This window comes from Xyrauchen texanus, chromosome 7, assembly GCF_025860055.1.
Source record: "Xyrauchen texanus isolate HMW12.3.18 chromosome 7, RBS_HiC_50CHRs, whole genome shotgun sequence".
Lineage (NCBI taxonomy): Eukaryota > Metazoa > Chordata > Actinopteri > Cypriniformes > Catostomidae > Xyrauchen > Xyrauchen texanus.
The window spans coordinates 13,507,307-13,524,713 of NC_068282.1; the positions used below are offsets into that span (position 1 = coordinate 13,507,307).

General features: G+C 37.1%; 1 protein-coding gene across 7 annotated transcripts in view; it reads right to left on the reverse strand.

The window, feature by feature from the left end:
- The window catches only part of LOC127646194 (E3 ubiquitin-protein ligase RAD18-like), a 104,109-nt gene that overhangs the window by 76,257 nt on the left and 10,445 nt on the right, over positions 1–17,407 (reverse strand). For all 7 annotated transcript variants that reach the window (XM_052129689.1, XM_052129690.1, XM_052129691.1 and 4 more), the window contains exons 5-6: positions 13,655–13,998; positions 13,073–13,172 (exon numbers count right to left, since the gene is read on the reverse strand). In XM_052129689.1, the coding sequence (XP_051985649.1) occupies positions 13,073–13,172; positions 13,655–13,998 (444 nt within the window). The remainder of the gene's footprint in view (positions 1–13,072; positions 13,173–13,654; positions 13,999–17,407) is intronic.

Sequence of the window (17,407 nt, forward strand, 5' to 3'; positions counted from 1 at the left end):
AAAAAGGCACTCCGTGTCAAAAAGGTTGCCGACCCCTGCTCTAAATGTCTTTTTCAGACACCTAAGGAGGTAAATTGGACATGGTAGATCACATTCAGACAGCTATGACACACTGCACTTTTTCATAATACAAGCATTTATTTGTTATACGTGTAATTCTGCTTAAATTTTGGAATCAAATTGTTAATGTGTTAAAATGTGCAGTTGATTTGAAATTTCCAACAGTGATAGCTCGCATTATTGCACATGCAAGTTCAACATTAAAGAAAATTACAATTGTACTTTTTCTGATTAACACATAATTATTGATTATATAAATAACAATGAAAAGCGAAACATATATATATATATATACACAGAATCAACGTTTAACCCCACTATCACCTCCAATCCCCAACCTCACCCATAACATCCCTATGGTCACAAATGATTATGGAAAAATTACACACACATATACATATATTACATACAAACACACATACATACATATACAGTATATACATACAAACACACATACATACATATACAGTATATACATACATACATACATACATACATACATACATACATATACAGTATATACATACAAACACACATACATACATATACAGTATATACATACATACATACATATGTATGTGTGTGTGTGTGTATATATATATATATATATATATATATATATATATATATATATATATATATATATATATATACATGTGTGTGTATATATACAGTGGGTACGGAAAGTATTCAGACCCCCTTACATTTTTCACTCTTTGTTATATTGCAGCCATTTGCTAAAATCATTTAAGTTCATTTTTTTCCTCATTATTGTACACACAGCACCCCATATTGACAGAAAAACACAGAATTGTTGACATTTATTAAAAAAGAAAAACTGAAATATCACATGGTCCTAAGTATTCAGACCCTTTGTTCAGTATTTAGTAGAAGCACCCTTTTGATCTAATACAGCCATGAGTCTTTTTGGGAAAGATGCAACAAGTTTTTCACATCTGGATTTGGGTATCCTCTGCCCTTCCTCCTTGCAGATCCTCTCCAGTTCTGTCAGGTTGGATGGTAAACGTTGGTGGACAGCCATTTTCAGGTCTCTCCAGAGATGCTCAATTGGGTTCAAGTCAGGGCTCTGGCTGGGCCATTCAAGAACAGTCACAGAGTTGTTGTGAAGCCACTCCTTCGTTATTTTAGCTGTGTGCTTAGGGTCATTGTCTTGTTGGAAGGTGAACCTTCGGCCCAGTCTGAGGTCCAGAGCACTCTGGAGAAGGTTTTCGTCCAGGATATCCCTGTACTTGGCCGCATTCATCTTTCCCTCGACTGCAACCAGTCGTCCTGTCCCTGCAGCTGAAAAACACCCCCACAGCATGATGCTGCCACCACCATGCTTCACTGTTGAGACTGTATTGGACAGGTGATGAGCAGTGCCTGTTTTCTCCACACATACTGCTTAGAATTAAGGCCAAAAAGTTCTATCTTGGTCTCATCAGACCAGAGAAACTTATGTATCACCATCTTGGAGTCCTTCAGGTGTTTTTTAGCAAACTCCATGCAGGCTTTCATGTGTCTTGCACTGAGGAGAGGCTTCCGTCGGGCCACTCTGCCATAAAGCCCCGACTGGTGGATGGCTGCAGTGATGGTTGACTTACTACAACTTTCTCCCATCTCCCGACTGCATCTCTGGAGCTCAGCCACAGTGATCTTTGGGTTCTTCTTTACCTCTCTCACAAAGGCTCTTCTCCCCCGATAGCTCAGTTTGGCCGGATGGCCAGCTCTAGGAAGGGTTCTGGTCGTCCCAAACGTCTTCCATTTAAGGATTATGGAGGCCACTGTGCTGTTATGAACTGTAAGGGCAGCAGAAATTTTATTGTAACCTTGGCCAGATCTGTGCCTTGCCACAATTCTGTCTCTGAGCTCTTCAGGCAGTTCCTTTGACCTCATGATTCTCATTTGCTCTGACATGCACTGTGAGCTGTAAGGTCTTATATAGACAGGTGTGTGGCTTTCCTAATCAAGTCCAATCAGTATAATCAAACACAGCTGGACTCAATTGAAGGTGTAGAACCATCTCAAGGATGATCAGAAGAAATGGACAGCACCTGAGTTAAATATATGAGTGTCACAGCAAAGGGTCTGAATACTTAGGACCATGTGTTATTTCAGTTTTTCTTTTTTAATAAATGTGCAAAAATGTCAACAATTCTGTGTTTTTCTGTCAATATGGGGTGCTGTGTGTACAATAATGAGGAAAAAAAATGAACTTAAATGATTTTAGCAAATGGCTGCAATATAACAAAGAGTGAAAAATTTAAGGGGTCTGAATATTTTCCATTACCCACTGTGTATATATATATATATATATATATATATATATATATATATATATATATATATACACACACACACACATATTTATATATATTACACACACACACACACACACACACACACACACACACACACACACACTATATATAAAGACACTGAATAACACGTGAAAGGCTAGGTGCCAACCCAGCACAAGCCTACATGGAACAACAAGACTTCCGGGAAAAACAACACTCAAACTCTCACAAATTAGACCTACACCTGAGAAAACAAAAGACATCACTGTGCGAAAAACCCAGCTTAACAAACATTGTCCACCTGAGACATCCTGCCATCCACATTCTCCAGCTGTTCTCTCTCCTCCTTGTCTCCCCCACAAGGCACAGACACACAAAATGTATATGTGAAAATATAACAGAAAAACCGTGAAAACAACTAGGCATGTTTGATATCATTTAGGAGTTCTCTGTGTGACTGGTATAATGTACTTTTTCCCAGGTTTGTAAAACTAATGACAACAAAGTTATAAGGTCTTTGCCAAATACTGAATAAATCTGGAGGTATATTCCCCTCATTGCCTGTATGTTAATAAGGTTAAACCCCAGGAAGCCAACAACCCATTCACCCCCAAATTCTCTTTGTTCAAAAGGATAATACCATTTGGTACACAATGTTTATTCTGTCTGGATATTTAAGGAAAGCTGGCCCAGAGCCCGAGGTTCTCTGTAGTCAGACGATTCTGATCATATGTAAAATTGGCTTTGATTGATTTTGTAACTTACGTTTTAAATCCTACCTGGCAAATAAATTGTTATTATTTGATTTATTCTGTATTCCTCCGAAATCATTTAATTACTGGAGCTCTAATATAGGAGGAAGCCATTTAAAGAATTTCAGTTTGAATTTCATTAGAACAGAACAATACTGGAGCTTTAACATAGTAGAAACTGCCCTGGATATAGCCAGACAGGGGAAAGCCATTTAAAGAATTTCAGTTTGAATATTGGAGCTTTAAATAGAGTTAACCATTAAGGAGAACCAGGTAGGACAGCCACCTAGGAGAAAGTAATTTAAAGACTATATTTGAATTACAGATCAAAAGGACAATAAATAGAGGAGGATTCAGAATAATCAATAACCAAAAATGTTATATTAAAAGAATGATCAGAAAGTAATTATAGCTTTAATCTAAATTAGAAGTCACCTTAAATTGGAGTCAGATAAAATTAATAACTTTATTAATTTGTAAAGTGTAAATTAACAATAATTGCTTTACTTCAGTGCTCAGAAAATACAGAATAACGCAGAGACCTTCAAAGTGCAATCTATTCAATTCAAAGGGTTCCACTCTGGACCGATATATCTGAGTGTACCCTTCTTTTGCCTGACATTTTAATCCCAGGGTGTGCTGAGTGACTCCAGATAGGTCTCCTAAGCAACCAAAATGGCCCAGTTGCTAGGGAGGGTAGTCACATAGGGTAACCTCCTCATGGTCGCTATAATGTGGTTCGCTCAAGGAGGTTACCCCATGTGACTACACTCCCTAGCAACTGGGCCATTTTGGTTGCTTAGGAGACCTGGCTGGAGTCACTCAGCATGCCCTGATTCGAACTTGCGATCTCCAGGGGTGGTAGTCAGCATCTTTACTCGCTGAGCTACTCAGGCCCACTAAAAGCATTATTAATATCAATGACTGAGGTAAATATTTTACCACCAGCATATTTCACTGAGGGAATGGTAGAAAAAGACACTCTCTGCTTTGACGTCTTGCTCCGAATAGCCAAAACTCCACATTCAGCGACAAAATAGTATTCTATCTGTATTTCAATTGGGTCAATTCTCTGAGGCCATTAGACAACATTCAGCACTTCAGCACTTTTAATATTCCCTTCCAATTCCACGAGTTCTTGTGCTTTGGATTTTTTTATAAATGAGGCATACCATATGATCCGGCCCCTAAGAACCGCCTTAAGTGCCTCCCAAGCCATGCCCAAAGCAAAGCTTAAGCATTTGTTGGAATTCAGGATTTTGCAAAAGGGATACATTAAAGCACCAACTATATGATTTCTTTTTCTCCATTTCTCATTTTCTGAGACTAAAATGTTTCCAATTGAGCAATCAAAAACAGATGAAATGAGGGACTTATATTCCAGAGTAAATCTACCAGATGGGTCCAAAGATGGGTCAAAAGCCTCCAATTATCTGTAAGATCAAGATTTTTAAACATACTTTGAAGCATCAATGTTGCTCTAGGGGGCTTAAACACTTTTTCTTCACTATGATCAAGGACCGAGTCCATCAAATGATTAGTGTTTCTTCCCAATATTATATCATGAGGGGTGCCTCTAGGTGGAACCAGCACAACAAAAAAAAAGGCACTCAGTTCCTTGAAAAGACAAGTGAATGGTTCAGTGAGTCAGGCCCACTCGGCTGCAACTTGAGTACGGCTAAATAACTTACTCCATTGACTTAATGAAGAACAATGCTTGCTGTGGGCATGTAAATGTTTTACGACCATCCTTAGCATCTATTTATGATTTGGCCAGGTACATCAGTGCAAAAGCGACCTTCCATTGATGTAAGTTTCTTGAATACCTTGAATTGATCACGATTCTCTCTGAGAACAAGAAAATGCTGTGGTTTTTCCAAGAAAGCCTTCCTATACTCCTCGCATCGAGTAAAACTAGATCTTTATCGAATGATCAGGAAATTTGGCCAGAATTGATCAGGGCCTGTCTCCCTCAGCGGATCGCCGAGCCGGAGCCCTGTGAGCTCGCTCCATTTCCAGTTTATGACCTGTTATGTCAAGCAGACTCGGAAAGAGCCTGTCCAGTAATTCCACCATATTCTGAACCTCTGCTCCCTCAGGAATTCCAACAATACAGACTTTATTCTGCAGACTGTGATTCTCCATATCCTCCAGTTTCTCCCAGACGTGTTCCAAACCCACGTTGGATGCTAGTGGATTAGCAGCTAATTCTCTCTTCGATGACTCCAGATAATCGATCCGTTTCTCGACATCCCCCACTCTTGTAACCCCCACAGTGAATTTAGTCTCCATCGCAGTGACCGATCGACAAATTACAGCAAAATCCTCCAAGTCAGCAATGACCTTCGTCAGCGTTGCCGTCAAGTTAAACAATTCTCGTTGAATTTCCCTCACTTCACTGTCCAAATCGACTCCCTGGTCCATGGCCTGCTGCTCAGGGGCATCAGCTTGAGCATGTAAGTGTCTTTTAATGTCTCCAGAGCCACAATTCTTTGACATATTGTCTTCCTAGAACAGTTATGGAACAGGGTGTAACGAATCTCACCAGTTTATGACAATAATAGTGTTAAAACTAGCAAAGTACACCGAGCTTGCCTAGCATGGCGTCACCTCCACAATTGTACTTTTTAAAATTAATTCATCCCTCGACATTTTTAGAGGCTTAAATGTCATTAAAATTGTTGTAAACTGAATATAAAATAAAACCTTAAACAATAAAATAAAACACTTTCACGTGTGTGTGTGTGTGTGTGTGTGTGTGTGTGTGTGTGTGTGTGTGTGTGTGTGTGTGTGCTGCGCGTATAAATATAGTTGCACCCCTTACCCTGTCCAGGTTTAACGCTGAAAAATACTGCTTACCTTAACTATAACGTGATGGATGAATGACATAAGATGGTCAGAGGTGTCTTACAGAGATATTTTTTCTATATATTTATGACTTTGTTGTCTCAGAGTTTCATGAGCACAGAGGCACATCAGTACATCAGTACATCCACAGCTTGAAGGTAGGATCTTGTGTATTTATGAATGAAGTACTCGTTTTAAAATCTCCCTGTTCTGCTTCCAGTTGTTATGACATCCCCTGAACACTTTAAAATATTCATGATAGCTTGACAACTCTATAACCTGTAAATCCACTTTGCTAGCTAATTGCACTTTGACATCAACACCATATCCATCAATATAGAACCACTAGAACACAAGTTCCAAGACACAATTTTCAAGATGCTGAGTGCTAGTTTCTCTGGCACATAAGGTGAATACAAGGAGTACTTTCTAGATAAACTTGATCATTTCTAGATATTGATTTCAAGATAAATCTAGATAAACTTGGTTTAGATAAAAATGTACGCCTATATAAGTATTTAGCAGTTTTCTTATTCTATACTATTATTTCTCAACATCTGGATTTATTCGATTAAAATTAATTTTGCGTTTACACTACGTTGACAATTTCCTGTGTGCTGTTTCGTTTGTGCATTTTATTTGCAAACCTATAATGAAAAGAACTTTGATTTCTCTAACCAGGTTGCCTTGCATTTCTAATAAAGAACATGCTATTTGAATCATGGAGTTACAAGCTATTTGAATAATTGTAGTTACTTTTTAGTGGAGTACATTTAAAGGTTGAAAAATGAAATTGTGAATCGTTAAAGTTAAAACAATAAAAGATTATGTATTTTCTTTTGCCATATTGCCCAGCCCTACTTCAAAGGACTCTAAATGTAATGTAGTAGTTATGTGTAATAACATATTATTTTTCTTTCTTTGAGGTATTTTGGACCTTGACAACCCCAGCCCTCATTCTCTTGCAAAATGAAAAAGAGATGCCAGGATATTCTTTAAAAATTTAACATTTGTGTTTCACAGAAGAAAACGTCACACAGGTTTGGTGAACATTTGAGCAATTTAGTATACATTTTTTGGTGAACTATTCTTTTAATTGGGGAGGAAGGAGAACACATGCTATAATCTATAGTGAAATAATTTGATAGCAATCCAATCATTTCTTTAGTACTCTTCAACTACTTTCAATTGGCAATAATTATTCACCACAGTACAAAACTAAATATTCAGCAAAGTAGTTTCGCAATCAGTTCATTTGTCAAAGTTCATCCAATATACTCGTGAAAGAGTGGACCTACAAATGCATACACAGGGTTGTAAAAAGTCTCTGAAAGAAAAATAAATAGTCCTAAAAAAATTAGCTCATCAGGTATCTAGGAAAAGCACACTTTACTGTTAACAAAAAGTGTTTTAAAATACATTATTCAGCAGTTAGTTCTGATCCACTGATTTGCAATGCTCCAAGAAAACAGGAATATTTCACTGTTTACATCACTCCCTTTGTGTCTGTGTTCACTACATATAGTTCCATTCCATTCTGCTTGATTCAGCTTAGTCAACAAAAATAGTTCCAAAAGATGCCAGAGTAAAATGAAACAAAAACAAATTGCTGGCAATACGGAGTCTGAAATTTCAGTTACATAAGGATTGACTACAGGACATTGAATAATTGAAAATATATGCACATTCTGAGGTGGTAATGTGGCCATGATTGTCTGGAGTCAATTGTTATGCTTATACCCCAGTTACCATATATACCATGTTTTTGTCCCTAAATACTTAAGTCTGTTACTAGTTCTAAAGATCACCAGAGTCCCCGCTACTAAACTAGTAATGGCAGCTTAGGTTGTTTCTAAGCAGTTATTGGAGTAAAGTTGTGTGTGTGTTTAGGGCTGAAACGATTAGTCAACGTTATTGACAATAAAAAAATGTCAACAAAAATTTCTGTTGTCGAACAGTCGTTTGATCTCATTTAAAGCAATATGAGATCATTTAAAATGCTAATGATGACACGGGAGAGGTCACACTTGATTGAGGAGAGGAAGAAAACACAGCTCATAGTCCAGGTGCACTCCAAACTTTCCAAACAGATTAAGGTGATGTACAGTTGAAGTCAGAAATGTACATACACTTACGTTTTTTAACCACTCCACAGATTTAATATTAGCAAACTATAGTTTTGGCAAGTCTTTTACGACATCTACTTTGTGCATGTGCATTTTTTACCTTTATCTAAAGAAATCCGCCATGACCTCAAAAAATATTGTGAACCTCCACAATCTGGTTCATCCTTAGGAGCAATTTCCAAATGCCTGAAGGTACCACGTTCACCTATACAAAGCCATCATACCGCTCAGAAAGGAGACGCATTCTGTCTCCTTGAGATGAACATAGTTCGGTGCGAAAAGTGCAAATCAATCCCAGAACAACAGCAAAAGGACCTTGTGAAGATGCTGGAGGAAACAGGTAGACAATAATCTATTTCCACAGTAAAATAAGCCAGGAAGAAGCCACTGCTCCAAAACCACCATAAAAAAGCCAGACTACAGTTTGCAAGTGCACATGGGGACAAAGATCTTACTTTTTGGAGAAATTACCTCTGGTCTAATGAAAATTTAACTGTTTGGCCATAATGACCATCATTATTTATGGAGGAAAAAGTGTGAGGCTTGCAAGCCTAAAAACACCATACCAACCGTGAAGCATGGGGTTGGCAGCATCATGTTGTGGGGTTACTTTGCCACAGGAGGGACTGGTGCACTTCACAAAATAGATGGCATCATGAGGAAGGAAAATTATGTGGAAATATTATAGCAAAATCTCAAGACATCATCCAGGATGTTGAAGCTCGGTCAAGTCTCCCAAAATGACAATGACCCCAAGCATACCTCCAAAGTTGTGGCAAAATGGCTTAAGGACAACAAAGTCAAGGTATTGGAGTGGCCATCACAAAGCCCTGACCATCACAAAGCCCTGACCTCAATCCAACAGCAAATTTGTGGGCAGAACTGAAAAAGGATGTGCGAGTAAGGAGGCCTACAAACCTGACTCAGTTACACCAGTTCTGTCTGAAGGAATGGGCACAAATTCCAGCATATTATTGTGAGAAGGTTGTGGAAGGCTGCCAAAACGTTTGACCCAAGTTAAACAAATTAAAGGCAATGCTAATAAATACTAAAAATGTGTATATAAACATTTGACCCACTGGGAATGTGATGAAAGAAATGAAGCTGAAATAAATTATTCTCACTACTATTATTCTGACATTTCACATTCTTAAAATAAAGTAATGATCCTAACTGACCTAAGACAGAGAATGTTTTATATGATTAAATGGCAGGAATTGTGAGTTTAAAAGTATTTGGCTAAGGTGTATGTAAACTTCTGACTTCAAATGTAGATTGCAAATTATGAGGAAATTATAATACAAAAATACAAAATAAGTAAATATAGAAGCAGTGTCATCATGAAATAAAAACAGAGCCATATCTGATGTTCTGCATGAGCAAAACTTGCCTGTCAGAGCGTCTAAGAAAGGAAACACCTCAGCGTTATATCTTTAATGCATCCTTTATTGAAGTTCAAATAATAAGCTAGTGCGGCAAGAGCCGCTTATGTGAGTCGCATGAAAAACAGCACAAGAGAGTTTCAAATTCTCCCAGCTGATACACTGTCTTGTGCGGAGATTCTCATCCCTCTTGCGTGCTTGCTGAAGTTAGATTAGAACATGATGGATCGTGACAAAGATAATCATAACATGTGTCCCTGTGTGTATCTTATCGTGAAGAAAATCGTATAGTCAAGCTCTATTAAGAGAGTTCGTTTTTTGTGTGTTTAAGATGAATCAAAGTGACCAAAAAGGTGAGAGAGTGTAGTCTTATCCCATTATACAATGCAAAAAAAATGGTTTTAGATTTGTCTTTTTTGGTTTGTTTTCTATTATAAATATCTAAAACTCCTTAAGTAAATTTACTTGCTCTACTCCAGAAGAAAAAACTAATTATTAACTAATTATTGGAGAATGTTGAATATAATATTCAATATTTTAAAACATCTAAAAATCCTTAAAACAAGAAACATTTACCTGGCTTATATTCATTTACATTTATATTCAAGATACATTCTCTGATACATTCTCTGAAAGCAAGTCTAAATATCTTATGTTGCTTCTCAAGTAAATGTATCTTTTTAGAAGGATTTTTAGATCATTTTAAATTAAAATAAAGACAGAAATTCAGTGTAATTCAGTGAATGTCATTTAGAGATAGTTTTAAAAGATGATTTTGTCATCTTTATTGTAAGCACATTTACTACAACCTTTTAACTCGGGGCAAAAGCTGAATAGTCATTTAAGAGCTAATGATTAATTGTTGGAATAATTTGAATAATTGCCCGAATAGTCAAATAATTGTTCTAATAATCGTTAAATGAATCGATATCCAAAATAATCATTAGTTGCAGCCCTATGTGTGCTAGAGAATTTATAGTAGCGTTGGGGTACTCAGTATGGACTTGGACTCGAGTCCAACTCACAAGTCCAATTTTAATGGACTTGGACTTGTCACATATTCGGATGCAGTTTTACTTGGACTTGACTCAGAATCGAGCCTTTGGGACTTTTTTTTTTTTAATGGGAAAGTCCAACACATCTCTGTCTGCATGCAGATGTAGCACCCCATGATGTCGTAGACGTAGCCAGAGTTTGTTTCACCATGTTAAGCAAACACATGCACACATGTGCAAACATACGAGTGTGCACAGGCACACTCATCAGTCAACCAATAAGCTTGAATGATAATACGGAGACTACTGTATAACATTGTTTACCATGGTGGCTGGTATGACGAAAACGTAAGACAGGAATGTAGTCAATGTACTAGACTAAACAAGGCAGTTTCACAACTGGCAAAATTGCACACGCCGTTTGTGTAACCAAGACGGTGCTTGCATCTCGGTTTCATCGAGGTCAAGAACTTAAAATCAAGAACTTCACTGAGTCAAGTCACCCTAATCATGTCTCTCACAGTTTACTATAAAACAACATATTAAAATAAAAATTCAGAAAAATAGTATTAATATTGGGCAATCAAGTCTTTTTAGGCATAATATATCCACACATGTAGGTTTCTGTAGTCTCTTGTGGTCCTCGCAGTGTTGTCAGCTTGAAATGGTCAATAATAAATTGCTATATGAATGAACTAACTTTTTAAGTAGACTAAAATTGTTATTGCTAAAGCATACAGCAACCCTAAACAGATAAACAGCATCTATATATTATCGATTTATTATTTTCAAAGTATTGACAAGCAGCTCTTTTACAGCATTTGTCCACTATTCACTACATTCAACCATCATTCACAACATTCAACCATGCACAATCAAATATATTTTTGGCCGCAAACTGTTTTGTTTATCATTTAATTGTAGACTATAAAATGTATTATTCGATGGCAAAGTTTGTGAATGAAGCTAAATTTCATGTAACAAGATGAATTTGGTTATGACATTTTTATTTTTACGTTTTTGTTTTTTGTTTTATTGTAAACCACCGGGTAACATCTTAAGCACATCTTTTTTAGCCTATATCTCTGACAATTTTGAAGGACAATGTATGACTCAGTATTATTATTCTCCATGTTTATGCAGTTAAAGAAGTGCTCAGTGACATTTTCTTCGGTTGGTATTTAAAGATTTCATAATGATTGCAGACCAATGCGGCTGCCGCTCAAGCAAATATCAAATATTTATCTTCAGGGGCAGCTGCTGTGAGATACACATGAACACATCAGGATTTAAGTGCATGAGCAGGGTGCGAACTGCCCTGTATTGTGACATTTTCCACTAATTAACTAGACAATCATGTTCGTATTAAATGGTCCTAATATTAGCAGTGGGTTTTTCCAGTGTTTTTGGATGAAACATTTGCAGTCAAATCATGAGATGTAACTACTCAGCGAGTGCTAATTACTACTGTGTTGACTCATTATTTTCCAAAACCAGTCGCCAGATAGAGACTCAAAAAGAAATCTCAGCATAGACTATTATTTCTTTAGATGGGGGATCATTTTAGATAAAACAAAGCTAAATTGAAAAGGACAAATTGGAAAAAAAAGCAGAAATAAAAACTACATTAAAATGAGAAACAATAATAACACTGGTTGTAATGATTAACACAGCTTTCACTTTCTTTAGTTTATGATTTTTTTTCTTCAAGTTTTAGTTACATGAATACTGACAAATTGTTTTTATAAGGTTAAAATAAGCTTAAAATGTTGATGTTGAGTTTACGGTTTCAATTTACATTTAGATTCATGAACAGATTCATTCGGACTCAGATTTGACTCGGCCTGTTATGGACTCGGTCTGGAGTCGACTCTGCCCCTTTTGGACTCTGACTGGATTGTTTAAAGACACAGACCTGACCCAACCCAACACAGCTCTGCTTATATAAGTGTTCCCACCTTTTTTAACCAATGAATGTCCATGACAGTTCCTGTTGTTTTTTATTTATGGAAACTGATTTGACAAGTTATTCTGATTCAGAACAATTTGCTAATAAAAAATTCATACAAGTTTGTGAACCATGTTGACCAGTTAACCAAAAATAACCTACTCAAAAGAAGAATTTGCTCACAAATAAGATATCACTATGGCTTGCAAGCAAGTTCTACACTGCACAAGCTGTAACCAATAGCAATATTTAGATGGTATATTTTAGAGCAGAGCGTAACCACAAAAATGTTTATTCACTATAGCCATTTCCATGACTTTCATAACTTTTCCAGGCATGAAAAAACACAATAGTAAAATTCCCTGATATTTCCAGGTTTTCAAAGACCATGGGACTGGAACCCTGTGATATTCACTACAACAGTCAACACAATATGCTCATGTGATATTGCTTAATTTTTGCTTGGGTTCAAATGGAAAAAGATTCTGAATTTAATTAATGCATCTTAATTGATGGCATCCTTTCCCTGGGTTGACACTTTCACTGTAAATGCATCCTGCTGTCAGTGTAATATAATAAGATAAATGTGCTGCATCAAACTTTACATAGTGCTATTGAATTACAGCATACATTTACAGCATGAGCTGTCATTTTCTCCATACCTTCTCAATCCCTCCTTCTTATCATCTCGGTTCAAGCACATGTCTAGATGTTTATTAATATGCTTCTCGGAGACACCCACTCCACAGACAGGACACTCAACTGCAATTGAAAATAACACACAAATACACCAAAATACAAATTATTAAAAGCATAATCCAAAGATAAAATTATATTTTCTCTAAAAGACATAAATGTCGACTTGAAATGCATTATTTCCAGATGTGTTGAAACAAACTTGGGTCTGAAAAACGATCAAAACAAGTATTATACATACTAAGGAGAAAACAAATCTTTGTGGGGAAGAAGAGACAACCATTTTTGGGAAACAATAAAAAAATATATTTGTTTATATTCCAAAAACACTAGGACTGAGTGAACATTAGTTAATACTCTAGATTTGTACACATTCTAGCGAAAATGTGAGTGGTGCTTGCATCCACCATTGGTAAAACATAATATTTTAAATCTGCTATGTTTGGCATGTACCAAACACAAAAAAAAAAAAAAGTTATATCAAAACAAAATTAGAACATTCAAATATTTATTTTACGCATAAAATAAAACTAAGAAGCACACGTCACCTTTTATCCCTGCCGTAATGCTTTGTGAGGTGGAGGGGAAAACTGGTATGTTCATCAGCTCCTCTTTCACCATTCCTGTTGTTTCCTCCACACTTTCCTGCTTGAGGCTGTGAGGCTGTGGAACGTGCACCTCAATAGGTTCTTCTTTGACTGGAAGGTGATGCTGAAGACTCGTTTGGGAACCTGACAGAGTGATCGCGGAAGTCCTTTTCTGGAAAAATTTACTGAGGGTGGTTGCATCCTTTTTCAAGGTCTTTTGTCTTGCTGCTTTGCCTTTGAACATCATAGCCGGGATTTGAGGGGAAATGGGGGGTGATTCAAAATTTGTCTGACACAGCTGTTGCCTGGATAGAAGATACAAAAATGTTGAGTTATTTTTTTAAAAAAGTGAATCCTGCAAAATGTTAGGGGCATTCAATCAAACCTTGTTTCAAAACCTAGTGAGATGCAAATGTAGGTAGTGAGGAACCTCACTAGGTTTTGTAACAGCCAATAACTTCAGCAGCATAAAATCCTTCAATCGCTCTTGTAACCAGAGTATAGCTAAACGCAGCCAAGGACATGACAGAAGTGTTGTTTAAATCACGAGTTGACAATTTGTGAGAAAGAAAATTGTTTTTGTGAAACATGTGAGCATTCAAATATCTCAGCTTCCTTACTGAAGGAGTGTGGGAAACAAAATAGAGAAAATTAAATTAGGGGTGGGTGAAAAATTGAGATACATAACATGAGTACATAAATGGAGCAGACAAGCAGGCACCTGTCAGACTTACAATCTTGAAAATGTGGAAAGCCAACAAACATAGCAAGTGGTTATAAGGCCATTACACAGCCATAAAGTGGCGTCAATGAGGTGTGAAAACTCCACTTTCCAAACTGAAACCTTCTTTTATTTGTATTTTGTGTGAATGTTAAAGCAAGATCACACAGACACACACAAAACATCATACTTCAGGAAGGAAAGGAAAATGGAAACAGGACTCAACACTGGTTTTAAAGTATCTGTATTCAGGTGGCTAATTTTGGTCTACATTAAATAACATTCAAAGAGTGATGTCAATGCTCTTCCTTAAGGGGCTTTTCCACTGCACGGTACAACTCGACTCAACTCAACTCTGCTTGCTTTTTTGGGGTTTTCCACAGTGGATAGTACCTGGTACCTGATACTTTTTTAGTACCACCTCGGTCGAGGTTCCAAGCAAGCCGATACTAAAGGTGGTGTCAAAACCCTGCAGATAACTGATTGGTCATGGAGAATCGTCACTACCAGCGTCACTGGATTTCCGACACGCGACATCTACCCGATAGTTTTAAAGTTAGCAACAACGATATATAATTTGTTCATGTGACTTTCAAATTGGAAAAAATATGCCGTGGTCAATAAACAAGGTGCAGGCGGTCCACTCGTTAGCCATGAGCGAAACGAAAAAGACTCTCAGGAACTGTCTCAGCTGTTGGCCGCACACGGCTACCACTGGACCTACCAACAGTGTAGGGAAAAGTAAAAAAAATGTAAGTGACTACAGAACCATCAAGGAAAGTGATTTGACCAAATGGACGCCATTTAAACCGGCGAGCAATGGGACGGAGAGTGCCCTGGACTCAGCCACACTGGAGGATGGTATGTTTTGTTAACTCTATACTCTGCTTGAAAGCTTCACTTTATTTAGTTGACCAGCTACTGGAAGCTAGCTTCTAAAACAACCAGGCCAATTAAACTGTTACACTTGTGTAAAATCACCATGCAACAACTGCTTTATGCAGCACAGTGAGCTAGTTGCTAACAGCTAGCAGTTGTGTTATTATTTTGGTCAGTTTGCGATGTGTTTAAGATGATGTCACGGCAGTAGAGGTGGCGCAACTATGACGATCATCCTATAATACCACCCACATTGAGGGGCACTAACCTGCAGTGGAAATGCAAGCTCAGAAAAGTAAAGTGAGTAGAGTTGAGGCGAGTTGAACTGTAACGTGCAGTGGAAAAGTGCCATTATACTGTACTATAGGCCAAATGCACTAGAAAAGACTTCAAGAATCACGAACAGATCACTGTTAAAAGGGAAATTAAAATTGCCTCTTATCCCCTTTTTGTAAGAGAAAAGGAGAGATAATACTTCAATATAGGCAAGCATCCTTCCCCACCCTCCTGTTAAGCTTAAAATACAATACTTCAAAAGGAGTACGTGTGCTGGAGGAAAGTTCCATTTATAGGATGGTACAGTGACTGATGTTATGAAAAACATGTATCTATATATTTTTTTTAATTACGCTGGCCCCTTAACATTACCAAATGTGTGTTTGTAGGTTATTTTCAATAGGGTGAGTGGAAAGTAAATTGAAATGACCACAGGCTATAAATCTCCATTAAACAACTGAAATAGCTTTCAAATGCAATGAGCCAGTTTAGGATTTTTTGTTGTCATTTCAATCACTGCAGGAATGTGGACACTTGTTTCATTGATCTATTGACATATTAGAGGTCACTGTACATTTCAGAACCGAAAACAGCCTCCTTAAATGGAGAAAGAGCTTTTATTATAACCAAGCTTCGAAAACGGCTTGTTTGGAATTCCTGGAACTTGTGAAATCCAAAGAACCAAATAATTCTGCATATGCAATGCCTGTTTTTCCATCATTGCACCCTTGGCCCCGCCAACTGGTGCTCAGTCAGTCACACAGAAGAAGATGAGAGAGATGGGCCTGTCATGGGAGATTCATCCAAAGGGGACTTACATTGGACACCTTCATGTGCCTGTCTGGATTTAAATATTTTTCTGCGCAAGCGTGCACTAGACGAACGGTTTTGACCGTTATCATACACTACTGGTCAAAGGTTACTTACTCATTCTTAATTATTATTATTTTTCACATTTAAGGATAATAGTAAAGTCATCAAAACTATGGAAGAACAGAAATGAAACTACAGGAATTGTGTTGACTAATTTCTTTTTTAAATAAATAAAAACTATGTTATATTTTAGCATCTACAAATGTACCCAGCCTTTGCCTAGAATTTTCAGAAATGTTTCAGACAATCTTGACATTTTCTCAACCATCTTCTTGAGGTATCACCTTGGGATGATTTTTAAACAGTATTGAAGGAGTTCCCGTCAATACTGGGCACTTATTAGCTGCTTTTCTTAATCATACGGTTCAAGTCATCAATTTCAAAAACTTTTTTTAAAATAAAATTTTAGTTTTTTTATGAAATTAATATAATGTTGGCACAATTATATTTTTGCCTACAAAATTAATTTCAAACATTTAAGCATACACCTTCTAATCAAAAGGTTTTAAAGATCATGAGAACATTTCAGTCAAGTGACCCCAAACTTTTAAACGGCAGTGTACATCTTCGCCGTTTTTAATAGAAGCAATGTCAAGTTATAACTCTAAAAACTATCCCCATTGTGTTTCATTCAACTGTGCTGTCATGCTGTAGTGCTATTTGGAAGGCATCCTGGACCATTTTTGCACCCATCTGTGCTATTTTTATTTGTTGGACTTTTGTAAACATCTTTGATCGTTTTGCATCTCATTCTGCTGCTGCCACCGACAGTGAGAAATGCATGCAGTCATGTGTGTAAACTTGGAAAATGTGAGATGTGAAGGTCAGCGTCTCTTCTTTGGCCTGTTGAAGCACCCAACATCACCTTATATTGTATTACGCTTGAGTATTTAGATTTCAGTGTTGATTGCTTGTTAAACAGTCACAATATGATTCAAGCTTTGCAAAGGAACTGTTATTGATAG